General features: G+C 56.2%; 4 protein-coding genes across 9 annotated transcripts in view; 2 read left to right on the top strand and 2 right to left on the bottom strand.

Moving 5' to 3' along the window:
- Positions 1-2,346, top strand: part of C2CD3 (C2 domain containing 3 centriole elongation regulator) — a 50,653-nt gene extending 48,307 nt beyond the window's left edge. For 3 of the 4 annotated variants that reach the window (XM_062567478.1, XM_062567477.1, XM_062567476.1), the window contains exon 33: positions 626-950. In XM_062567478.1, coding sequence (XP_062423462.1) covers positions 626-769 — 144 coding nt within the window. In that variant the 3' untranslated portion in view covers positions 770-950. Of the gene's footprint in view, positions 1-625; positions 951-1,864; positions 1,957-2,043 lie in introns of those variants that run through there. The other variant, XR_009957340.1, reaches the window with a different exon arrangement.
- A 404-nt stretch (positions 2,347-2,750) lies between these two features.
- Positions 2,751-6,263, top strand: LOC134135718 (dicarboxylate carrier SLC25A8-like). Of its 2 annotated transcripts, XM_062567481.1 has the most exons (7): positions 2,751-2,966; positions 3,112-3,270; positions 3,366-3,573; positions 3,654-3,848; positions 3,926-4,027; positions 4,149-4,329; positions 4,473-4,663. In XM_062567481.1, the coding sequence occupies exons 2-7, from the start codon at positions 3,145-3,147 to the stop codon at positions 4,585-4,587; spliced, it is 927 nt and encodes a 308-aa protein (XP_062423465.1). In that variant the 5' UTR covers positions 2,751-2,966; positions 3,112-3,144; the 3' UTR covers positions 4,588-4,663. The 2 variants fall into 2 exon arrangements, with proteins under 2 accessions (XP_062423465.1, XP_062423463.1); XM_062567479.1 differs by having other exon boundaries at positions 3,926-4,329; positions 4,473-6,263.
- On the bottom strand, positions 5,544-9,644 carry DNAJB13 (DnaJ heat shock protein family (Hsp40) member B13). Of its 2 annotated transcripts, none has more exons than XM_062567482.1 (8): positions 9,468-9,644; positions 9,157-9,260; positions 8,786-8,947; positions 7,883-8,040; positions 7,218-7,331; positions 6,403-6,516; positions 5,962-6,038; positions 5,544-5,761 (listed from the first exon to the last, which is right to left on the bottom strand). In XM_062567482.1, exons 1-8 carry the CDS (start codon positions 9,533-9,535, stop codon positions 5,608-5,610), a joined length of 951 nt encoding a protein of 316 aa, XP_062423466.1. In that variant the 5' UTR covers positions 9,536-9,644; the 3' UTR covers positions 5,544-5,607. The 2 variants fall into 2 exon arrangements, with proteins under 2 accessions (XP_062423466.1, XP_062423467.1); XM_062567483.1 differs by having other exon boundaries at positions 5,686-5,761; positions 5,910-6,038.
- A 417-nt stretch (positions 9,645-10,061) lies between these two features.
- On the bottom strand, positions 10,062-23,342 carry PAAF1 (proteasomal ATPase associated factor 1). The gene is made up of 12 exons (XM_062567475.1): positions 23,262-23,342; positions 23,129-23,169; positions 22,268-22,371; positions 21,690-21,779; positions 17,420-17,518; positions 16,549-16,699; positions 14,598-14,792; positions 14,094-14,185; positions 12,763-12,878; positions 11,705-11,787; positions 11,208-11,290; positions 10,062-10,521 (listed from the first exon to the last, which is right to left on the bottom strand). The coding sequence occupies exons 1-12, from the start codon at positions 23,306-23,308 to the stop codon at positions 10,444-10,446; spliced, it is 1,179 nt and encodes a 392-aa protein (XP_062423459.1). The 5' UTR covers positions 23,309-23,342; the 3' UTR covers positions 10,062-10,443.
- Positions 23,343-23,418: the final 76 nt, after the last annotated feature.

Raw genomic sequence — 23,418 nt, 5'->3', positions numbered from 1 at the left:
CGTGGCCCTGCCGTTCCAGCCGCTCCGGTCTCGGCGTCGCTCGGAAGAGCCTCGCTCCCGAAGGACGGGGCGCAGCCGTGGCTGGGGCGTTCGCCGGGCTGACGGCGCCGTTGAAGTCGCTGCGCTTACGCCGCAGCGCAGCGAGGAGGGAGAATAAAAACGGCGCCTGGGGCATCGCGGAGAGCAAGTGTTTTGAGGAAGCGTAAAGGGACTGTGGCGGCGGCTTTGGGGTGTCTGATCTGCAGGTGGCATTTTGCTCCCGAAAGGGAACGGGGGAATTTTTGAGCATCTTGGGACGCTGGGAGGGATGCAGGGAAACGCGTAAATCCCGGGTGGGAGGCGGCCGTTGGCTCGCAGCGCAGTGGTTTCCGTCGCCACGCGCCGGCTGACTCATCCTTCCCTGGACGCGGAAAGCAGAACCGGGGCCGCAGAGGCAACGCCGACCCGGCCCCGGCGGGCGCCGCGACGCCTCTCCGCGCGTGCGGCGGGACACGCGGCTCGCGCAGGGCAGCCGGCGACCTGCGGCAGCGCGTGGGGCGTGAGGGCTTTTCTTCTGGCTCTCGGAGCGGTCACGGGCCGCACAAGCCACACAGTTTTATTTTTTTTTCTCTTTTTTTCTCCTTAGAGCGGAAGCGGGGCTGCGCTGCAGGGAATTCCCTACCGGAGCCTGAACCGTCACAGGCCAAACCTGCCCTTGGCTGATCTCCCGGAGGAGGAAACCGAAAGAATCGCCAGGATTTTCTCCGCTCGCCTGTCCAAGAAGGAGTAGGGCCGCGCATGGGGCTGCTTCCCAGCCGCCGCTCGCGCCCGATGCGGGCAAACGCCGGCTCCTCCCAGGCGGACGAGGTGGCGTGAGCAGGTTTCGATCCCTGATTTTTAATTTGCCTCGTTGGTACGTGTTTAAAGGACGCGAAATCCCAACGGTCAAGCAAGGGATCGGCTCCCGTAGGGAGCTGAGTCCTGCAAGGCCGGGCCCTGGCGAGACTTGGATCAGTGGGCTGTTCCCTGGTCTTCAGATACACGAGGAAAAAGGCATCTCTGAGATTTACTTGTGTGGAGTTTCTTGTAATTATTTCTTTAATAAGCTGGGGAAACAAACGGCCCCGTTTTGGGGCAGCTGCTTTTTCTTGAAGCCAAAGGTGTGGAAAACAGGAATTTCTCGCTCCGTAGCGAGATGGAAAACCGTCGCTCCGCCGTCTGCGGGCGCTGCGGAGCGAGAGGGAAGATGAGCACCCGTTCCCGTGTGTGGCGGGAGCTTGATTGCCTGATTCTCTGAGTGCTAAACGATCGAACGAGCCTGAGCGGCTTCGTAAGCACAAGCCCAGGATGCTGTAAGATACCAGTCCATGTACAAAGTGTTTTTATCAGAAATACATGCTTTTGTGCTGTAAATAATTTTTATACCTTTTTTTGTTGGGTGTCTTTCAGATGATGGACTATAAAGCAAACCAGGCTAAGTTATTTTTGTACCACTATCCGAATGCTCTTTGTGTTTCAATAAAATTACACTGGTTTCTTGTCACCTCGTGCTTGAATGTACTGCTGCCACGTCAAAGCCTCCTGTTCAACGGTTCCTGGGACTTGTTTCCCACCAGAAAACTTGCTGGTGGGAATTTATAAAGATGCTTTCTGAGAGGTGGCGGGGGAACACGTAAGGGCCTCGAGGGGCGAGGTGGACATCGGGGTCCCACCAGCACGGATCTGACTTTACGGCCACCCTCACCGTCAGCGTCCCGTCGGATTTGGGATCCAGGGACCCAGAACTTCAACCCTCCCTTTCTCTTCCTGCCTCTGCCCTTTTGTTTTTCCCAGAAGGGGGAATCCAAATGCATAATTTTGCTGCTAATGCCAGTCTCCAATTTAGGCTGGTGAAGCCGTGCCGAGGCCGGGAGCTCTTCCTGCCCAGGAAAGCCGGGACCAGCTGCCGAAGAGGATCCTGTTCGGGCTTATTTTTCAGTGAGTTGCTGTCTTGGGGGGGGCGACATCAGCAAATCTCCTGGGTATCGAATGTCCTCAGGCTGAACCTGATGTCCCCGACCTCAGTGCCACCGCGTGACCCGGCTGGATGCCAGGGAGCCCCGCGCTCACCCAAGGCAGGAGGCAAATGTCAGCGGGGGCCAAACGGAGCCGGCTCCGGGGACGCGAGTTCAGCGGGTTCCTCGCTTGCAGCTGGGTGAGCACAGGAAAACGCAGCAGGAGGCAGCCCGGCCGCAGGATGCGTTTGCCAGATGCTCACGACTCAGCCTGTAAATAGCCGAATTTTATCCCTGCTTGACATCTCTTCCCGCGCCCCTTGCCGGGGTGGTCCTGCCTGCAGAGGAGTGCCGTAGCCGTAAGCTAAAAACTCCCCGTTAATCCCTGTTCTGGGGTCGCGGCAGCTGTCAGGGCCAGGAGTGGAGGGAACCGCGGCTCCGGTTTGGGGGCTGGTGATGCTCCGCACGGAGCCGGGCAGGTTCCACCAAAGCTGCGCTCGTGGTGAGGAGGCAGCAACGATGGTTTTTTTTGTTTGTTTGTTTTGTTTTTTTCTTTTTTGGGGGGCGGGGGACACGACTCGGGGGCTGCCGCTGGGGCACCAGCGCTCGCTGGCCCACCGCGGTGGCAGCCGAGAGCTGTAGCAACCCCCGGGGCCCGGCGCGGCCCCTCCCGCCGCCGCCGCCGGGGCTCGAACCCGGGTCCCTCCCCCCTCCCCGGGGCGGAGCGGCGGCGCTATAAGAGCCGCGGTGCTGCGGGGGCCCCGCGCCCGGGTCGCTCCGCGCTCGGAGCAGGTGGGTCCTGGCGGGGGCCGGGGCCGGGGCCCCGCGGCCTCCCTGGCCCGTCTCCCCCCGCCGTCCCCTTCCCGCAGGACTAGCATGAGCCCGGGGCATCGCCTTCCTCCGCCGTCTATGGAAGGTGACGGGACCCAAAACGCCGTCGAGGAGCGGGACGCTTTCCGGGCCGCCTGATCGAGCCCCGGACGCCCGGACCCGGTAACCAGCGCGCCCGGGGCGGGGGGCCGGTGCCCGGTCGGCGCGGGCAGAGCGGCGGTGCCGGGGCGCGGGGCAGGGAGCAGGGGGAGCCCCGGCGGAGCGGGCTCCGCGGCCCCCTCAGCGCTGTGCTGCCCGGCTCGTCTAGGCTTCCCGCCGTCCGGCGCGTGATCCCGGCGCCATGGTGGGCTTGGGGCCCAGCGAGGTGCCGCCGACGGCCGCCGTGAGGTTCGTGGGGGCCGGCGCGGCCGCCTGCTTCGCCGACCTCGTCACCTTCCCCCTGGACACAGCCAAAGTGCGGCTGCAGGTGAGGCGGGCGCCGCCGCGGCTTTGCTCGCCGTCGCTCCAGGAGCCGCCTCAAGCCTTCGTCTCCTCCTCCTCCTCCTCCTCCGTGCTGCCCAGATCCAGGGGGAGGCGAAGGCGGCGGGCGGCGCGGCGGGCGCCCGCTACAGGGGCGTCTTCGGCACCATCGCCACCATGGTGAGGACGGAGGGCGCCCGGAGCCTCTACAGCGGGCTGGTGGCGGGGCTCCAGCGCCAGGTGAGCTTCGCCTCCGTCCGCATCGGCCTCTACGACTCCGTGAAGCAGTTCTACGCCAAAGCGCCCGAGCGTAAGTCGCGGGCGCCGCCGGCGGCCCCCTCGGGGCAGGATTCGCTCCGGTTTCTCTGATTTCCCTTGGCCGCTCTCCAGGCGCCGGGCTGGGGAGCCGGCTGCTCGCCGGCTGCACCACGGGCGCGCTGGCCGTCGCCCTCGCCCAGCCCACGGACGTGGTGAAGGTGCGCTTCCAAGCGCGGGCGCGCGCGGAGGGCGCCCGCCGCTACCAGGGCACCGTGGACGCCTACAGGACCATCGCCAAGGAGGAGGGAGTGCGCGGGCTGTGGAAGGGTGAGCGCGGGCGCCCGAGGGCGCAGCCGGGGCCGCCCCGCCGCCGCCGCCCTGAGCGCTCCCTTCCCCTCCTGCAGGAACGTCCCCCAACATCGCCCGCAACGCCATCGTGAACTGCGCCGAGCTGGTCACCTACGACGTCCTCAAGGACGCGCTGCTCGAGTCCCGCCTGATGACGGGTGAGTCCGTCCCGCCCCGGCGGAGCGGCGTTAACCGCCGTGGCGGAGCCGCCCGCCACCGCAACGCGGGCGTCCGCGGCCCCCCGCCGGCCCCCGCTCCCCACTGGCCTCCGCTCGGCAGATCACCTCCCGTGCCACTTCGCCGCCGCCTTCGGGGCCGGCTTCTGCGCCACGCTCGTCGCCTCGCCCGTGGACGTGGTGAAGACGCGCTACATGAACTCCGTGCCCGGGCAGTACGGCAGCGCCGCGCGCTGCGCCCTCGCCACGCTCGCAGGGGAGGGCCCGCAGGCTTTCTACAAGGGGTGAGTCGGGGCTTGGCCCTGTGCCGCCCTCCTCCGAGCCGAAGCCGCCTCCGGGGTGGAGCCGCCGTCTCGGAGACGGCTCGGGAAAGCCGGCGCCCGCGGCCCGGCGGCTGCCGACCGCCCGCCCGGCTGCTCTGGCGCAGGTTCACGCCCGCCTTCCTGCGCCTGGGCTCCTGGAACGTGGTGATGTTCGTGACCTACGAGCAGCTGAAACGGGCCCTCACGGCCGCCCGCGGCTCGCGGGAAGCCCCCTTCTGAGCCCGCCGCGGAGCTCCTGCCGCGCCGCCGCCGCGCCTCCTTGCTCGCCGGCGCCGGAGGGAGTCTCGCCGCGGGGCGGAGGAGACGGGCGCCCCCGGCACGAGGACGCGGAAAGCCTCCGGCCTTGCCGTGGCCGCAGTGAGGCTTTAAGTAAATTGCGCGCCTTCCGTTTTCTTTTTTCAAATGCTTCTGGTCTTTCCCAAACCCTGCTGGTTCGCTGGGTCCACGTTGGCCCTGGGGGGCTTCCAGCCCCATCCCAGGTGCTGAGCTGGCAGCCAGCGCCTGGAGACGTGGTCCCAGACCAGGAGGCCAGAGCAGGCCCAGGAGCCACCTGCACGTAGTGTTGGGGTGTGAGGACGGTAGAGCCTTCGGCAGCAGAGAAGGAAGCAGCTTTTCAGAATATGAGTCCTCTTTTTTTTTTTTTTGGAAAAAAAAAAAAACTCCAAAGACCCTCACCAGCTCAGGGCAGCTTTGGTGGAGCGATGATTAACTTGCCTCGTGCACCTCTTTGAGTAAAACCAAAGTTTGACCCACCTTGGCCTGCCTGCTGCAGAAGAGCATTTGTGAGCGCTGTCTTCCCAGCCAGGAGCTGGCCGGACTGGGAGGAGGAGAACTGGGCCCTCCAGCTCCCTCGGAACATTTTTTTCAGGGCTCTGGGAGCCTCCATCTAAGCTGGAGGACAGGGACCAGCTCATCCCAGCGAGTCCTGAGGCTGGTGCAGGTCCCTGCAGCACCCCGGGAGGTTTGAGCCACGTGGGGAGTTGTGCTCGGTGCTGCTCACCTTGGGGGGGGCCGTCAGGCATCGCTGCAGCGCGGCTGCTGCTGGGGGTAAAGCGGGGAAGCTACTGGGCAGAGGCCAGAAAGCAAAGTGGAGTGGAGCCTGGCTGGTGGAAAAACACCATCTCCAAGGTGCTCTGCGTCTGTAGGCTGCAGGAAATCTGGAAAAATCTCTAGTCTTTGCACAGGGAACAGAGCTTTATTGCTTGGAGGAGCGTGGAGGGATCCTCTCCTCTCCTCCCCCTAGCACAGGAGCGCCTTCCTCAAGAGCTTCTTCTTGTCAGGCGTGAGCTGCTTGGGAAAGGAAATATCGAAGTACATGATGAGATCGCCCTTGCGCGCGGGGTCCTGGAACAGCGGCATGCCCTCCCCTGGCACAACCTTGCAGTACCTGGGGCTGTGAAGCAAAGGAAGGGTCTGAGAGGGGCAGTGAGACGTTCCCGGCCCCGAGAGCCGAATGTGGGGTGGTGATTTGGGGGGGTCACATGCCTCTGGCTCTAGAGCATCGAGGCCGGACGTGCGCAACGTCCGGGCTGGCCCCGCACCGTGCCGAGCCTCACGCCCGCTCTGCAGGGTGTTTTTCAGGGCAACGCTTACTCCACAATGTCGTTGATGGGGATGTTGAGCAGCCTCCCGTCCAGCGTCTTCACGTCCACCGTGCAGCCGATCAGCGCCTGCAAGACGCGGAGCGAAGCCCCGAGCTGCCTTTTCGCCCTCCCCGGGAGCCCTTTTAGCCACTGCTTGTGTGAGCGAAGCGGGCGGCCAGGAAGGACACCTGGCCCTTCACAGCCTCCCGCGCAAGTGAAGGCTCCTCCAAGCACCTAGCAGCTGCTCTCAGTCTCCCTGCACACGCACAGCTGTGCCGTGAATAAATCCAGCCACCCCGTGGCCTAGCTGGAGCCCTAAAGCCCGGGGGTCTCCTCCCCGCTCCGTGCGTTTCGCGGCCGCCTGACGAAGCAGAACTGAAGTTCTGGGTCCGGCTCAATCGCTTCTCTTTGTCCAGCAGGGACCTGGGCCAGGCCCTGAGAAGATCTTTACCTTTCCCAGGGGGATGGTGGCTACGTAAATGAGGTTGTCGTCTGCTCTTTTAAACCTGGGGTGGAGTTTCTCTCGGACGACAAAGGTGATATCGGCTGGAATGATGTTTGGGCCCTAAAAAGTCAAGGAAAAGGGATACCTGGAAACGGTTCAGTGTAACACAAACACTTTCATATGGGGAAAGGTGACAGGGATGAATGCCCTTGTGTTGCTGCTTCCAGCTGGCTGGGGAGAGAGGAGAAGTATTTTCTTCCTTAAAGGAAAAATCCCACCTAATGATTTTTACAGTAAAAACTAGGGTCTCACATTTCCCATTTGTCACAGAGACTCTGGGAGTGGCTGGGAACGGGGAGGGATCCACTATGACAAGTACCATAGCATGAAATCTCAGCAAGCAAAGCAGGAAGAGCACTGTTATGCAGGTTGTTTCTGAAGGCTTTTTCTTTGCTCATATTTAATACAAACGTCTACTGAATTCTTAGGAGAAAAAGCTTCCTTTTGCCCAAGATTAACTTCCAACCCCCTTCCCTCCCTCGCCCACTGCCACACTTCTTGCATTTCCCATTAAAAGCGAAAAAGCTTTTTTAAGAAAGTCCCCTGCTAGGGCAAGGGAGAGCAGCCTGTGTTTTGCAAAGATGAGGAGAGGCAGAACACCACCCCTGCCAAACGCTGGTACTCATCGCAAGGGAAAGCTAGGCAGGAAGAGCGATTCCCGCGGGTTTCTGAGCGCTCCCCAGGCCGTCCCCGGGCCGTGGGCTCCCGGGGCTCTGAAAGCCAGCGCAACGCGGCGCGGGCCTGGACGCCGCCGGCCTCACCTGGTCTCCTTCCCTCTCAAAGGTGATCCTGGTGCCCTGCTTCCAGCCCGGCTGCACGTCGATCGTCAGTATTTTATCTCTGATGGTGGTCGTCTGGCCATCTTCATTCATCACCTGGGGGGATGAGCACGGGGGCTAGGGGAGCTGGTCCCGGCAGGGGCGATGCAGCGGCAGCCTGCGGAGCGACACTGCTCGGGAAGAGGCAGGGACAAGGTCTGCGGGCAGAGGAAACCCCTGCCGTCGGAGCAGCGTCGGCTCCGTTCGCAGCGGCGCTCAGCTCCCAGGCTGGATCACAGCCTCGTGGGGCTGGCCACGGCCCCGCGCACAGGGACAGGCGCCCCGGGCTGACCCCCAGCCTGTTGCGTGTCCCCCCCCCCTGGCCCTGCCACCCCCAACTCAAGGCAGAGCTGGAGGGGAGCGAGCCCTTCCTACAAGCTTTCACGTCAGATCCTTGCTGAAATCCCTGTGACTGGGATCCTGCCTGCGTCCAGGCCAGGTTTGGTTCACGTCCTGGCCTGCACAAAGAGCCTCGCGGCCTGCTGAGACCCCCCCCCCAAAAGGGGATCCGCCAGAAAGGCTCAGGCTGCGCCGCTGAAACGTCCCGCGCCGAGAGGGGAGCCCTGTCCTGCCGGGGGCAGCCCCCCCTTCGCCAGCGCTGCCCCTACCCGACGGGAGATCTTGATCTTCTTGGTGCAGCCGTAGAACAGGTCTTCGAGCGAGAGGTAGAGGTCCCGCTCGATCGGGGGGTCTTGCTTCCTCACGCCTCGTCCTCGCAGCCCTCCGAAGGCCATGTTCGGCTCCGAGCCATCCTCGGCGAAGAACTCTGCACGAGCAAGCAAAGGCGGAGGAGAGCGAGGCGCGAGGGCAGCGCAGGGCCGGTGACTCGGCATTCCAGCCCCAGCATCGGCACGAGCCCCCCTCTCCTGTCCCCGGGCACCTCGCCGGGATCGGAGGTCGGTGGCCCCTTGGAGCCTCCTCGCTGTTGAAGCTGAGCAGCTCGAACCACATCTGCCACCGCAGGCCTCTCGCCCAGCCAAGGCCTAGGGGAAGCGAGGAATTCACCTCCAAGCCCTGCTGGGCACCGGGGACCAGCAATCCCAGAGAGAAATCGGGGCCCAAAGATGCAAACGCATCCAGGATCAAATAGAAAATCGCCACAGAACAGGGAATAACAGGGCACAGAACCATCAGCCTTTGCCATTCCCCCGGGACTGTTTGCAGCCGGTCTGGGAGCTCCCGGGATGCCCCCACTACTGTTTGAGCGGGATGCGCGGTCGCATTGGCTAGACTAGAAGGGAAACCATGAAGCAGCCTCAGCGTGTCGTTAGTCCGGATCCCGCCAGCAGGTACCGCATCCGTTGGGCTCCGGAGAAGCAGAAGGGCAGCGACAGCCCCCTGGGACGCTGCTAAAGCCCCCCTGGAAAGGCAGCCCCTCGTCTCCGGCTGCGGAGAGGGCTGCTACCTCTGAGCAAGGCAAATTCCAGAGGAAACACTGGAATTTCAGGGGCCGGAAGCGGAGCTCATTCCGCATTTAGCACCCCGGGACAGCTGGCAGGGCCTCCACCTACCCGCGAAGGGGTTGTCCCCACCGAAGAACTCCTTGAAGACTTTGTAGGGGTTGTCGTGAAACACGTAGCCGACAGTCCAGGAGTTCTCAGTGCCAAACTCCAGGGGGATCCCACCTTTGAGACCCTCTTCTCCAAACTTGTCGTAGACGCCTTTCTTCTCGGCTAGGGAACGAGAGAGGCATCGGACGCAGCCACGGGGAGAGCCCCAGCCCGCGACGGCGGGAAGAAACTCCGCTCGCCACCTCGGGAGCCGGCTGTGCCTCCAGCAGGAGCGCAGCGCTCTCGAGCTGGGGGCCGCGACGTGCGCTGGGAGAGCGGCAGGCGTCGTCCCCATCCCACCTCCCGTCCCCGTCCCCCGTCCCCCCGCTTACGGTCGCTGAGCACGTCGTAGGCCTCCGCCAGCTGCCTGAACCGCTCGGGCGCCCAGGGCTCCTTGCGTTTCAGCGGGTGGTTCCGCAAGGCCAGCCTCCGATAGCTGCAGCGGGGACGGGCCGTGAGCGCAGCCCCACGGGCAGCCCGCAAGGGGCCCCGAGCCCCCCGAGCCGCCCTCCTCCCCCCCCCCCCAGCCCGGCGGGACACCGGGCCCGGCCGCCCCGGGCCCACCAACACCCCCCCCCCGGCCCGGCGCTGCCCCGTCCCGGGAGGCCTGGCAGCCCCTCCGCGCTACGCCCGCGCCCCTCACGCCTCCTTGATGTCGGCGTCCGTGGCGCCGCGGCCGAGCTCCAGCACGGCGTAGTAGTCCTGCCCCATGGCGGCCCCCGCGGCCTGCGCCGGGCCCGTTGCTACGGGCGCTCGTTGCTACGGGCGCTCGTTGCTACGGGCGCCCGCGCGGGGCGTGCCGGGAGCCGCGCGCCCTACTTCCGGTCGCCGCCGCGCGAGGCACGGCGGGAGTCGTAGTTCGCTGCCCGCACTTCCGGCTGCGACGGGCGAAGGGAGAGGGCGCCATTTTGCTCCCGAAAAAAAACAGGGCCGCGGGACAGCGAAGTTAGCAAGGCCGGAGGGGGAAAGGCAGTTAACAACAGAGCCAAAAAAGCCCCCCCCACACACAGACGCTCCCCAAAAGTCGGTTAATCCCAGCGAGCAAAGCAGGCTCGAGCTCAGTGCGGGTCCCCGAGGGATCCGGCCGCCGCACGGCCCCTGCTGAGGCCGCGCGTGGCTGCGCCCGCACTGCTCGCGCAGCAGCGCGAACGACCCGTGCCTCGTTTGTGTGCGCTTTGGGGTTTTTTTAAGCATAAAACATGCTTTTCTTGAGAAGGCACACATTTCTCCCCAAAGGTGTTATCAAAGCGATCATTTTATTTCAGTCAATACTGCTGTACAGTTACCTTCAGCTCCCCCCACCCTTAGGTCAATTGTTTTGTTCCTAGAAAGAGAAGTTACATACAGGTCAGTAGAAAAGAAAGCAACCTGTAATCATACAGCAGATAGCGCAAGATGCTCTCTAACACCTTGGAGCCACTTACCAAAGGAGAAAAGAAAGAACTCTGAATTATGTTGTTATAAGAAATATCACCCCTCACCACAAGCTTTATATACAGCCTGGTCATCACGACAAGCTCTGACATGTCTATATACATATCTCAAATATGCTGTACAGAAAAATAAGGGTGGAAGAGTTATTTCAACACTTCTCTTGGTTGTTCAGCAGATCCAGACCTTTAAAGGTCAGAAAGCTGGTATCTCCTCACCATCCCATCTCTGCAGCACGTGTAAATCTGCTTCTCCCAGGAAGCCACCTAAAGGGGGAAAAATGAAAACAGCATTTCAGCGTGCTCCCTCCTCTCCTGTGACCGTTACTGGGAGAGGAGGAGGAAGTAAATACCGTTGCAGTTTCTCTAAGGAAAGCCTCCGTGTCTGGAGAAGACATGCAAAGTCTTAACTGAGTGTTACTTGAGGGGTATGTATTGGCTAAGAGAGAGAAGTTCATTGTGGAACTAGTTAAAAGCAAGAGCTAGTCGTCCATAGTGGTTCAGGGCCCAGGGAACCCGGGTCTTTCCCCCAGATCCGCGCTCAGCAGTTTCTGGAAACAGAACAGCAAAAGTATTTTCTAGTCTCAAGTCTCTAGAAAGTAAAAGACAGAAGCTGACTGCCATTTTTACCCAGATGATCTTCTAAGCACGGATTAATTCTGGTCTTTTTAGAGAGGCAGGAAGCACGGCTCTGCCAGATCTACGCCTCCAATCAAGTTACTCTGCTGCTTCAGTTTCACCCCTGCACGATGCAGATTACGCTAGCATACCGCAGAGAGATGCTGACAGGATTTGTTTATGCAAAATATTAAGATTATTCAGCTGGAGAAAATAAGCTTAAAAGTCAATTGTGTGAGTGAGCCAGTTGTGTGGGCTGCCAAATAAAGGCAGCTGCCTGCTACGTGGCATCACCCTTCCCTACGTCCTCCGAGTTGAAACACCATATTCCTTACCCTGTACACAGGGTCACAGTCTGCTTCGGTGAGATCAATGACGTAATCAAGGTCTTGCTGAACGATAAAGCAGGTTCCATCACCTAAAGAAGCAGAAGAACTGCTGAGTCAGGAAGAAACATCGGCTGATTAATGCAATGAGCCATGGGCTCATTAGAAAAGCAACAGGCACATCAGAACTGCCTGTTCAGAGGCTACGGAGCCCCTGGGAAAGGGGAAGCCTGCTGCGAGGATGCCAGTGAAATGGAAAAAGGTTGGGAGGCACCCTGGAGGCCATATTTTGGGGCAGCATCAACATAGGGAAAAAAAATGCAAGGCAAAAACCATGTGTGATACAGCTTCTATGTCATTTTTCTTGCCACAGATACTCTGTCTAGTCCTCTAATTGCTTGGACAGCCAGTCACTGCTTGCATATAAGTGGGCAACACACAAAGAGCAGAAAACTACTTGATTCAATTATATAAATTCTAGTGCCACAACAGAGCACTTGAGTTACCTTGGCTGGCAATAAATCCATCTTGGTAAGGGAGCAGAGAAAGGACTGGTGCTCCGGATCTGTGAATGACCTGGATTGGAGCGCTGGAAAAAGGAGCAAAACCAAGGGAAAACTATTGTGGTTAATAGTCAGGGACCATCCTAATGTGAAAAAAAGAACCACAAGTTTGCGGTTAAAAGATGCATAAAGAGAACATATAGGACACGGGAGCTTGATCACTAGCTAGTGAACAGTCTTCTGTCCTCTAGGAGCAGATGGAAGTCAGCACTGGTTTTCCCACAGATGCCGCCAAAGGATAAAATGGCGAGTAAAGAGTTAGCTAGAAGGTAAATGCCAGGGGGCCTCCAAGCAGACTAACAGATAGGGATACCCCTCCCAAAACACAGAAATTAGCTTGAAGCTTATCCAACAGGGAAGAGTTTATCAGACTTTATGCCAGCCTCCCTGGTACCCATCCGAAAGCACCATTCGGATCCCGCGCACCTTCAAGCGCTAGCCTCTGACACAGCTGAAAACCAAGTTAGACCCACTCCTGCCCTCACCAGCAGCTCAGCAGTCCCAGGCTGGAATGACCATCACCAGAAATGGTAAGATCCTACAAATACACTCAAGTTATATTGGTGAAGAGGAGGAAGGGGCTGTGCATTTCATGGGAAGAGTGCTACTGTTCACATCTAATACATACTTCATAAATAAATGTATACTAAATAAAACAGAGTAATATGAGAGGTAAGGCTGTGCCAACAGTCCTCCTAGTCATAAGTCAAAACTGAAGAGTTATTCATTAACTTGGGAACTGGCATAGAACCCACAGTCCTTTAGGAAGAACTTCACAAGAACACCCCATATCAGATCATCGACACCAAGAGTATCCTTTCCCCAGTGCTCCCCAAGAGAAGGCAATGGCTGCAAGAGGCTCAAAAGCTTGTAGTGCCACCATTTGGGCTGTATTCACCCCTCAGAAGAGGCACCATGTACCAACACCCTTAATCCAGCTGCCTTCCCCAGCAACAACAAAAAAAGTCACTGTTTAAATGCTCCCAGCCCCAGGCACTCACTTTGTGTTTCTCATATCCAGCTGATATATGTTCCCATCCTGAGTCCCTGCTAGGAAATAGGTACTTGAGAGGAATGTACAGCAGTTAAATGCATCGGATCCAACAAAGAGAAACACCTGGGAAAAGAGGAACAAACGTAAACGTTAGATATTTCACGGATCAGGACAAAGCAGGCACCAGAGGCCAAGCAAAAGGGAGAAAAATTTATTTCGAATCAGGCAGTACAGTCATTTCCATGAATCATGGCACAAATTGGCAAACCCACAGCCAGGTTAACAGCCCTTCGGCTCTGCGCCGGGACGCAGAGAAGAACAGTGCGCTCCAGGAGGAGTCTTGCCAAGTCAGCCCTGACAGCGCAATCAGTGAGTGCTCCTGGGTCTCCTTCGGAGAGAGACGCATCACACAGCGACAGGCAGGGCAATACCGAGTTCACACTAGTCTTCAGACACCACAGAAGAGGGACACCAGGTCTGCGTGACAGGCTGGGTCTTCCTTACAAAGGCTGGAAGCTTCCTCCAGCTGAGTTTTTTGCCACCTTACTGACCGAGCATGGCAAGCACGCCTCTTCCACCCAATTTTCACTCTCCACAAACACCGCCGTGAGCTAAGTGTTTTACGTCAGGCGTTCCTGTCCCACTGCCAAGGAGCAGGCTACAGGGAAGGACTGCTGAGAAGGCAGCAGCTCTGCAGAGGCTGCTTGCAGTTCTTGCATTCACAATGACATCTACTGGCCAGTGCTTAAATAGCCTTACAGGTACCTGGGTTAAAAACACTCAAGCAACTCTTACTCCTCAACCGCCACATACAAATCTAGCCAGTAGAAAAGGAGTGAGTATCTCTGTCGTTCTGAGTTTTAGCCTCTGCTCTTCCAGGGAATATATACAGGGGAGAACACTGCAACACAGGACCTCAGCCAGAGAGGGGCAGGTCAGCCCTCCCCTGCCCCCAGCCTCCTCCATCAACACAGCCTGGTTCTGTCCCTTTCTTTGGGCCACGTGGCAAAGCTCACCAGAGGACTGGAGCTGGGTTAATGCTAACCAATTCACTTATCTAGGTGAGCTCTAACCTGACTCGACTCCCCAGGCCGGTGCCCTGCACGAGTATGTGAATGCCAGCTTACAAAGACAGGAGCTGCTGCGGTAGGAACGGAAACCGAGGACTGGGGCCCGGGCGCTGTTTTTATAGCAGTATCAGTGCACTCTCTCAGGCACGCGCCGCATGATCAGGAGATGAAACACACCACCACGCACAGTTCTCTACCCATACCGTCTACAGCCCCTCCTACAGCCAGGGCATTTCAGAGGCATTACTGGTCATCTCTGACTCCTTACCGGCTGCCTGCTCTGCAGTCCCACTCCTTGAAGCTTCTTGTCTTCTCGGGCCAACAGCAGGATTTTCCCTTCTGTCCCAATCTCTCGTTCACCTGGCAAAAGGATGACAGTTAACTCCCAGCAGTGGCTGCACGCCAAATGTCAGCAGGAGCAGGATCTGGTGGTATCAAAATCTGTACCGAAGTCAACCAGTTTGGCTCACTCCTGCTGAACTTCTAGCAAGGCTCTTCTTTGGGCAAAGCAGGCCCTGAGACACCACACGCAGCGAGGCAGGCCGGTAATCAGAGAGATCTCAGTCTTAATCACTCACACTGTTCAAACAGGCTCAACTCCTTCCCAGGCCTGGAGCGCTCTATTCCGGTGGCCCTAGTCCCCTTCCCCAGAGGGTGTGAGGGCACACAACGGCACGCTGTGCTCTCAGGATTTTGCCTGCAGAACCCAGGTGATAAACCTAAAGAGGCTGAGGCAGGGGGAAGAAGGTTGACTTAAGAGAAAGTTTCTTACTAGGAGCTTTTTCAGGTGTGCCCAGGTTCAGCGAGTCGTCAGCAGCACCCACGGCAATGCCGTTGACAGGCGAGCCGCAGTCAGCGACGACCCCCAGGCAGGCGGACTTCCCGCAGTCCCACAGACGGGCGGTGCCATCTCTGGAACAGGAAAGGACGTTTCTTCCCCGATCCACGATGGCGGTGTCCAAAATACCTGCATCAAAGCATGCTCTATTTCACTAAAGGTCACTGTGCCTAGATCAGAAAGATGATGTAGTGTTCTTAGGAAGGGAACAGTCAGACAGCTTGAAGATATAATTAACACTCCCCTGACGGAAGCAGTAATTAAGCATGACAAGTTCAGATGACAGAACAAGTTCAAAATAAGCCAGTGGAAGCCAAGCAAACCCAAATGTAGTTACGTGCTGACTGCAGCCGTTTGGAGTTACATAAAGCAGATAAAGTCAACTCCAGAGCCACGAGGAGCCAGCCGGAGTCCTTCTGACCCAAGCTCTGTTACGCCGCCTGCCACGGTTCATTCACAGGACATTTGTGTCGGGAGTATTTTGCGTTTTTTGCATCCACATAAAATTTGATCGTGTTAAAACAACAGTAGGTTCAGTGTGAGACAAGTTTACAAGTTAATCGATTTTTGTGCAGTTGCAGGGTTTACGCTTGCAGAGCGCTTTAGCCTCAAAGCCTGCTTTTCAAAAGCACCTTGTGAGACAGGGAAAGCAAGAGCCTGTACAGCACCACAACAGCTGTTCAGGGAGGAGGGAACTGAGGCAGGACTTTGGGGGTCTGCTCCCAGACACACAACTCACTTGGGACTTGCTCGTGATCACACAAGCGTTCAAGTTGGTGTTCCTTAGGGAAAAAACACCTGCCGTGCCAAGACGGCATCACTACCCATTGTGCTCTGGGCCAGGTGCAAAAAGAGCCTGCTTAAGCATTGCTTATAAATCCACAGTGCTGCTGAATGAAGAGTGCTGGAAATCAAATCATCTCTTCAGAGGTTAAGCCTAATGGAGATAGCGTTAGCTCTCTGCAGAAAATTGTCTTAATCACAGCTCTCAGAAGCCTTTCTGCGTAGCTCATCTCCCATCCCTTGCAGACCTTTGCTGAGACTAAAAGAATATCAACTGGAGGAGCTGCAGTAGGGACCACTGAGAGCAGGCAAACACGGATCCTTGAATGCAGGAAACGGCACCCAGCTCACCACGTAAGACGGCCTGTACGTGCCGTGTGGGAGGACACAAGGAGCACGAGGAATTTGCTCAGTTTCAGCAGCATCATCATCAACAAGGGCAGAGCTAAACATCTTGGTACAAGCGTGGACAAGCTCCTTCCAAGCCCCTTTTCAAGAATATTCACTTAAGAAACCATGCACTTTGCTTGCTACACTTTGCTCAATTTCAGCAGCATGGGTCCTCGAGACAGGTAACTGTTTGCTCCAGTTCTGTGAGACCCTAATACACTGCTATATGCTCTTTTGGACAGGAAAAGAAAAAAAAAGGAAAGAAAAGGAAAAGGAAAAAAAAGACAGGCTCTGGAGCAGCTCAAGGTCAGCATGGTGATCTGAGCATGAGTGGGAGCACTCCCAATGCAGCGCAGGCAGCAACCCTACCGAACACAGGTCGGAGCTGCGGACAGCCGAGAGCGGGCTGGAGGAACAGAACGCCCTCCGCCTCCACCTCTGGCACTCCGCACAGGCTAATGGACTGCATCCTCCCACTTTTTCCCCTTAATAAACGAAGAAAATCCAGGTCAATGAGGGAAACAGCTTCAGCTGTCTAATGGAGCAACTACTGATCTTTTTACTCAAATTCTGGGAGCCTGAAAAAGATAATTCTCACATCTAACATAAATGCACAGTAGAATGCAGCAGGCTGGTGACTGAACATTAGCCCTCGGGTGCAATGCCATTATACGCAGCAGATAAAGCATTTTAAAGGCTAAGTACTCTGTACCTCCTTTGTGACCTTTAAATGTTACTACGCAGCTGGCATCTTCTGCCGACCAGATCTTTAGCTGGGCATCCATTCCCCCACTCAGAACCACAAGGCCCGATGGGAAAAACCTGCAACAATTCACATCATACACATGGCCTTCCAATAGTCTCTGGAAAAACAAAGAACTACGTGCTAGTTCCATTGTTATCACCTTATGCCGAGCAATTTTTTGAACTATGTCACTGGAAAAACTCAGCGTTCCCAAGTGGACAGATATCCTCCGAGTTTAAGTACCTGGAGCAGACTTGTCTGCAACTTCTAGGCAGTTGCTAAGTTATCAGGTACACCCTGGGCCTCACTTTGACATTTGAGTAACTAATTACATAGCAAAGAACATCATGTCCCTCTCTAGTAACAGGTTAAACGTCCTCAGCATCTTCTGAACAAGCAGTTGTCAGGCCAAGGTCTGAAAGAAACTACTGGGAAAGCAACAACCACCCATGATGTGGTTAATTCAACATGGGCAAGTGCCATTTTCCTCTCCTCTTCCCTACTGCAGGATAAATTCATCGCTTGTACCAAGCAGATTAGGAGGTGACAGTGACCTCCTGTGCTCTAGCTGTCGATCCTAACTATCCTTTCTTGTTTTTACCCTGGGACTCCTCCCCAGACTGCTGGGCATCATTTCCCTTGGGGAAGTCACACTTTCCAACAGATGAAAATTTTAAATCTCCAAGAAATCAAATTTTCACTAGCTTTTCAAGCAAAAGCCATTCTCTCGTCTGCCTGCCCTGGTCCACAGTGTGCAAACAGTCTGATCAAAATTACGGCTGAATGACTTCAGTAACGTCAACACACAACGCCTCCAAACAAAGCTAGGTGTTCTTACTCTTATTTCTCCGTTTGCAGCCTGCCAGATTTTCATGGTCCCATCCGTGCTGGTAGACACACCAAGCCCTCCACCACTGGAAATATCGAGACAGGTGATCTGCATGGGAACAAAACAAAAACAACAGTTTTATTTGACTTGTATATGGATGTTTCTGCTCTTGAGCATAACTTCATGTTGGGGGAGACCTGCTAAGTACATCACTCAGCTCTGCGGTCTCCCTGAGACATACTGCTGGACTTGCCAAAACACCTGCAAGAGCTTCCACAGTCCTTGCTAAACAGTTTCTGATAGTACCGATTCCTTGTATTTCATATGCTCCAGCAAGGACCTCCTGGCTTCCCCTCCTTAAACTCTCAAACATAAAAGTTTTATGAGATATTAATTAAGCCTTTATGACCAGCCCCTCTCCTGTCCCCCTCTTCCCCCCAAAAAAATAAAGTGGCTCCTGCACATCAGGCTTTTTCTAGAGGACAAAGACAGTGTAAAGAGAAATTCTGCTTGGATTATCTGTTCACACAAATACATGCGTTCCTCCTCGAAGAACAAGCTGCTGGTTGGCAGCCAGAGCTCAGACGAGTGCTAGGTGACAGCAACCTGGCAAGAAGCACCCCAGATTTATTGTAGTTGCCACCAGTTTGACAGAGAAATTGTTATTCTCTGCCTGTGGCTCTGCAGAGCTCTGCAAAGCAGGGAGAAGTGGAATGCTGAGTCAGAAACCTGCACAGAGAACAGTTATATTTCAGGTTTATTCCTGGTGAAGCAGAAATCTAGATTTTTCTAAGCAGCCCTGTATGCAATTACAAAATTGAGCCAAGCTGTTCCACACCGCATTGAGATAATCAGCCAGCTTGAGAGTGCCCCAACTCACAGGCCTGCAAAATATCATTTGAGAGGCTTGTACAGCCAACAGCACAGCCTATATTCTCTGAAACACTGAATCAAAATTAGCTCCTTATGCAGGTAGGCTGACTCCCCACATGGTCTATCACACCAAGGTATTAACAGCCACCTCTTTGCATAAATATCTGGGAGATTTGAATACTTTTGAAGAGAGCAGTTGTTGAGCTTATATTCTCGCAAAAGGGTCACCTTTCCCAAGATGTAAGACATATATCCACAGGAAAGCACCATCTGTGTTCCAGCTTTGGGTAAAATAATTTTAAATAACATGTATTCTAGCCCTGAGTGAGAAAACTGAACCAAGTGATAGAGACATTTGTGATACAGACTTCAGATTGTCTAGTGTCGCTGCAAAAACAAGGACATAGATTCCGATAGAGGTTAACCCTGCACTGCATCCTGCAAAACGCACTGAAAAGCTGTCACGGCTCTGTAGTGGAAGAGCTGCCTCGTCCTGGAAGATTTGGAAATGCTTGATTCTGACCGCACTACCTTAAGGAGCTGCCTAAAATCTCAAGGCGGCAAGTAAAAGGGAGCTCCGAAGGGTTTCCAGTCCTCTTAAAGCACGCAGTGCATCAGCGCCTGGTCAGGCGGCGAGGGCGCAGGCTGCTCGCCCTCGCCACGAGCGCCGACTGAAACGCTTTTCTGGAGCGTTCGCTGTTCTCAAACTGCTCTTGCCTTTGTCGTTGCTCGAGCGCACTCACTGTTAGCTAAAAACTAGCCTGAAGGGACACGGAAGTCAGGTTTACTGCGATGTCCACAGCGAAGCGCAGGGACAGGAGCAGACTGGGGAACTTTGCCGAGAAAGATGACTGCTAGAGGCCGGAGATTTGGAGATGTCCTGAAGCAGGCTGAGAGCATGAGACCTGCGGTTTGTAATTCCCTTTCTGGACATTAACTTGAGGACATTCTACGGCATCATACTACTGCGCTTGTTCTGCATTAAGTAGGGACGTGACATGCCACGCTGCTTTCAGTCACGAGTTCTCCTACCCAAGCAAGAGCGAGACCACGTTATTCTCCTAAAAAAAACTGAATGCTGAAATCACAGCTGGCTTTAACAGGCTGCAGATCAAAGCTCTATTTGTCCTTTAAAAAAGTCAGTTTGTGAATTAAAGCAAACAGGTATCAGAAGTGTTTTTGTTGGGGTTTTTTTTTTTTTTTTTTTTTTTTTTTTTTAAGTACAAGGTAATGGTTTAGCTCTTACACCAGCCATTAAGTACCTTCACTTTTGATATGAGAAAACTTCCATGTCATTTTATATAACAACCCTCTCCATAGTAACTTGCTCCCTTGTAAGAAAAAAAGAAAAAAAAAAAAATCAGGGACTGCGCAGGATGTTTGAGGAAGGGAAAAAACCTCACTGATGTCCGACATATCCACAAACTTTCTGCGGGGATTTGTAAACAGGCAAGCCAAAGCATGAGTGCTCAGAAGCAGGTAAATAGGATAACTGGAGCTTAGTCCACACCAGCTTCAAACTCATCTACATATTAATAGATACTGCTTGAGCTGCTTTCCTGAGGAGAGCTCTGCAGTGCAGCTGTAACCCAGCACACCCATTTGACAGCAGACTAAACACTTAAGCCTGCATTTCCATTTTGCTGTGCTCTGAATGCTGAGTCCATTTATCACACAAAAGGGCAGCTGAGGACTCTTCAGTAGCACAAAGCTCTCCCAAGTGATTCACCCCTGCCTCAGGAGCTGCCTTACTGCCAAGCTCAGTCTCAGCACAGCCTCGCTTCCTCTTAAAAGAGCTGTAAGGAGGTGGAATTGCCTGTATGTCAAAACACACCTTGATTTATGTAGCTTTGGGGCTTTACCAATAGAGACTGACTGCTGAGCTTCTCAGCATTTCCTGCTGGCTTTATCACAACAGCTCGCTCCGTGAGTCTGGAATCGGGCGTATATGTAACACCTCCGGGAGCCGGCAGGGACACCCCGTAGGATAGCGAGCTGCAAGGACACAACACGTTGTACTCTGCTTTCTTGGATCCCTTCTATAGAGGATTAAGTGTTCAGCAAAGGCATCGACTACTGTCCAGCACAGCCAAGCAACGTGCTTCTCTTCAGGGCCAAAATGAAGATTCAGGCCAGAGTCGGCCTTTCCGCATCACCGTTCAGTGAGGAGGAGTGCTCGTTTCACCCCCAGGTCAGTGAGCTGGACAGCACGAAGCAACTTAAAAGATCATCCAAGACAAGTAGGACTGCTTTTAAGTGAACAACGTACCTAGTGAAAATGATTTTATTTTTTTTTTTAATACAAGCTTGGCCTTTCCTCGTCTCAAATTCTCACCAGGTCAACTTACACAGCATTCAATTCCTGGCCCCTCTACTGATCCTCCCAACACAAAACTCAGTGCAGCACTCACATGGCAAATATTATAGACAACGTTATCTGAAGGCAAACAGCCACTACAAGCCTGGGATGGATATGAATCAGTCAGAGATGAAGAGCTTCACACCTGGAGCCTCTTATTTTTGTCATCTTTTCCTGATACACTAATTAACCCATCTTACCCCTTTATAGTGGGATCTGTTGTATGTCTGAAGCGAGCAGAAACCCGATAGCTTGTGAGAGAACAGAGCTAGAAACTAAGCGCGTTTAGTTAGAAGAGGGCGGGTTTCGAGAAGGGCCACGCGTGGCCTGCCCCGTCTGGGCGCCCCGAGCCCTCAGAGACCCACCAAACCGCGAGGTACCAGCGGCCGCCTCCCCCCCCGAGCCTCCCTCTGCAACCCTGCGGCCCCTGCCGCTCCGGAACAACAAGGTTTCCTCTCCTCGCAGACCGAGCTGGTATTACAAGGCGGCAGCTGTACTCAGAAGTGCAGGGAAGGCCCAGATTCCCTCACAGAGAGGGAAAAAAAACCCACAAAACCACTTAAATCCCCACCTAAACACTTAAATATAAAATAACCCAGGATATATGAGGAAAATACGGTTGCAGCTGCTTAGAAAGTATTTTTCTGATCACAGATCAAAGTCAGCCCCAAATATGACTTAAGAGTCACGTTTAAATATCTGGTTCCCTTCAAGTGCTACAGGACAACTTGATCCTGAGACGCGCCCAGGACCCTGGAGCTGTGTTATTTATTTATTTAAGAATTATGAAGAAAAGTAAGTTAGTTTTGGAAATACATACAAGCATCTAAATGATTTCACAGATTTCTGCGGGTAGGGGAGAGGTTGAAACTTCACTATGATTAAGTCTCCCAGGTTTCTAAGGTCTGATAACAGTCTGTTACCTAGTTTATATACAAAGCCATCCCGCAGGCCGGTCACTTAAACAGGCACACAGCAGTTGGACACATTATGAAAGTTCAGAGTCGCTTCCAGTTATTTCTCTTCTCACTCCACAAAGTTACTTACACTTTTCTGATGAATTCTACAAAATGTTGTGTACGGTGCCAAGAACTTTGTGGACACATTTTCATGAGGACAAGAAACGAGAATGCTTTTCTAGAGGAGGAAAAGGAGGGGGAAGAAAAAACAGAAAAAATAAAACCAGAAGCATTGTTATTCCTACTGAAACACTTGTAAAATATGAGTTACAAACAAGTCTTATACAGAAATATATTCAAAAAAAAAAGCAGAGACTGCATCCATCTCAGGTGGCTTGTTCTGCATTCGGCTACTTGCTTCACTATGCATTGGATAACGTTAATTTGGGCAAACTGTCAGGAGAATCAGTTCTCAGGTTTGCTGAGCTTCCTGCCAAGGCAAAAAAGAACAAAAACACCCCTTCTCCCCCTCCCAAAAAAAACCAAACACGCACACCCTGCGACCAGACACAGCACAGCGAGTCCCAAGGACCCGTGGCCTCATCCAGAGAGGCAAGCTCCCGGCTACGTGGCCAAGGAACACTAGACACCGGCCAGGCGAAGGCGCGCGCTCGGCTCCTCCCGCGGCGCGCGGACGCTGCCCCCCGCCGCCCCCCGGCCCGGCACCTTGGTGACTCCGCCAACCACGAAGCCCTCGGAGGCGGCGATGTCGGGGACGCCCTCGGCGCCGAGCCCGCGGCGCGTCAGGCTGCCGTACAGCGTCGGCTTCCCTGCAGCGACGACGGCAGCCGTCAGCCCGGCCTCGCCTCGCCCCCCCCCCGGGCCGCCCCCCGCCCCCGTAACCTTCCCCGTCCTCCCCACACGGCCCCCTAAGGCCTCCTCAGCCCCACGTCCTCCAGGGGCTCCTGGGCACCCTGCTCGAGCCCTCCCCCTCCCCAGGGCTCCCACCCCCCCCCTGGTCCCCACACACACTTCCCCAGGGCTCCCGCCCCCCCCCAAGGTCCCCCCCACACCTCCCCAGGGCTCCCTCCCTCCCCCCAAGGTCCCCCCCACACCTCCCCAGGGCTCCCGCCCCCCCCCAAGGTCCCCCCCACACCTCCCCAGGGCTCCCTCCCTCCCCCCAAGGTCCCCCCCCACACCTCCCCAGGGCTCCCGCCCCCCCCCAAGGTCCCCCCCACACCTCCCCAGGGCTCCCGCCCCCCCCCAAGGTCCCCCCCACACCTCCCCAGGGCTCCCTCCCTCCCCCCAAGGTCCCCCCCACACCTCCCCAGGGCTCCCTCCCTCCCCCCAAGGTCCCCCCCACACCTCCCCAGGGCTCCCTCCCTCCCCCCAAGGTCCCCCCCACACCTCCCCAGGGCTCCCTCCCTCCCCCAAGGTCCCCCCCACACCTCCCCAGGGCTCCCGCCCCCCCCAAGGTCCCCCCCACACCTCCCCAGTTCTCCCGCCCCCCCATGGTCCCCCCCACACTTCCCCAGGGCTCCCACCCCCCCCAAGCGGCCCCCTCAGCGCCCCCCCCCCGGCCCTCACCGGGGCTGCGGCAGCTCAGCCAGGCCTCGCCCTCGTCCCTCCTGCGGAAAGAAACAGTGAGGGGCGCGGTCAGCGCGGGCTGGGCTGGGCCGGGCCGAGCCGAGCCGAGCCGAGCCGGGCCGGGCGCGCCCACCTCAGCGCCCGGCTCCAGTCGCTCTGGATCCGCAACGTCGCCGCCATCGCGCCGCGCCGCCCGCGCCCCTGTCTTCCGCCTTCCCGACAGCCCCCGCGGCGCGGCGGAAGGAAGCCGGAAGGAAGCCGGAAGGAAGCCGGAGGCGCCCTCCAATGAG

This window comes from Rhea pennata, chromosome 1, assembly GCF_028389875.1.
Source record: "Rhea pennata isolate bPtePen1 chromosome 1, bPtePen1.pri, whole genome shotgun sequence".
Taxonomy (NCBI): domain Eukaryota; kingdom Metazoa; phylum Chordata; class Aves; order Rheiformes; family Rheidae; genus Rhea; species Rhea pennata.
Note: the sequence above shows the minus strand (reverse complement) of the source record. Positions and strands in the feature narration are given on the sequence as shown.

Bases quoted from the DNA above. Each gene is read 5' to 3' on its own strand.
- DNAJB13 (XM_062567482.1), bottom strand. From the start codon at position 9,535: ATGGGGCAGGACTACTACGCCGTGCTGGAGCTCGGCCGCGGCGCCACG. The intron at 7,332-7,882 runs GTAGGGGCAGCG...TCATCCCCCCAG, and splicing joins AGATCAAGATCTCCCGTCGG to GTGATGAATGAAGATGGCCA. The intron at 6,039-6,402 runs GTAAAGATCTTC...CGCGTCTTGCAG, and splicing joins CCACCATCCCCCTGGGAAAG to GCGCTGATCGGCTGCACGGT.
- LOC134135718 (XM_062567479.1), top strand. From the start codon at position 3,145: ATGGTGGGCTTGGGGCCCAGCGAGGTGCCGCCGACGGCCGCCGTGAGG. The intron at 3,271-3,365 runs GTGAGGCGGGCG...CGTGCTGCCCAG, and splicing joins CAGCCAAAGTGCGGCTGCAG to ATCCAGGGGGAGGCGAAGGC. The intron at 3,849-3,925 runs GTGAGCGCGGGC...CCCCTCCTGCAG, and splicing joins AGTGCGCGGGCTGTGGAAGG to GAACGTCCCCCAACATCGCC.
- PAAF1 (XM_062567475.1), bottom strand. From the start codon at position 23,308: ATGGCGGCGACGTTGCGGATCCAGAGCGACTGGAGCCGGGCGCTGAG. The intron at 17,519-21,689 runs GTAAGTAACTTT...GTTCCCATGCAG, and splicing joins GTAGAATTCATCAGAAAAGT to ATCACCTGTCTCGATATTTC. The intron at 11,291-11,704 runs GTAACTCAAGTG...CTGCTTCTTTAG, and splicing joins TGGATTTATTGCCAGCCAAG to GTGATGGAACCTGCTTTATC.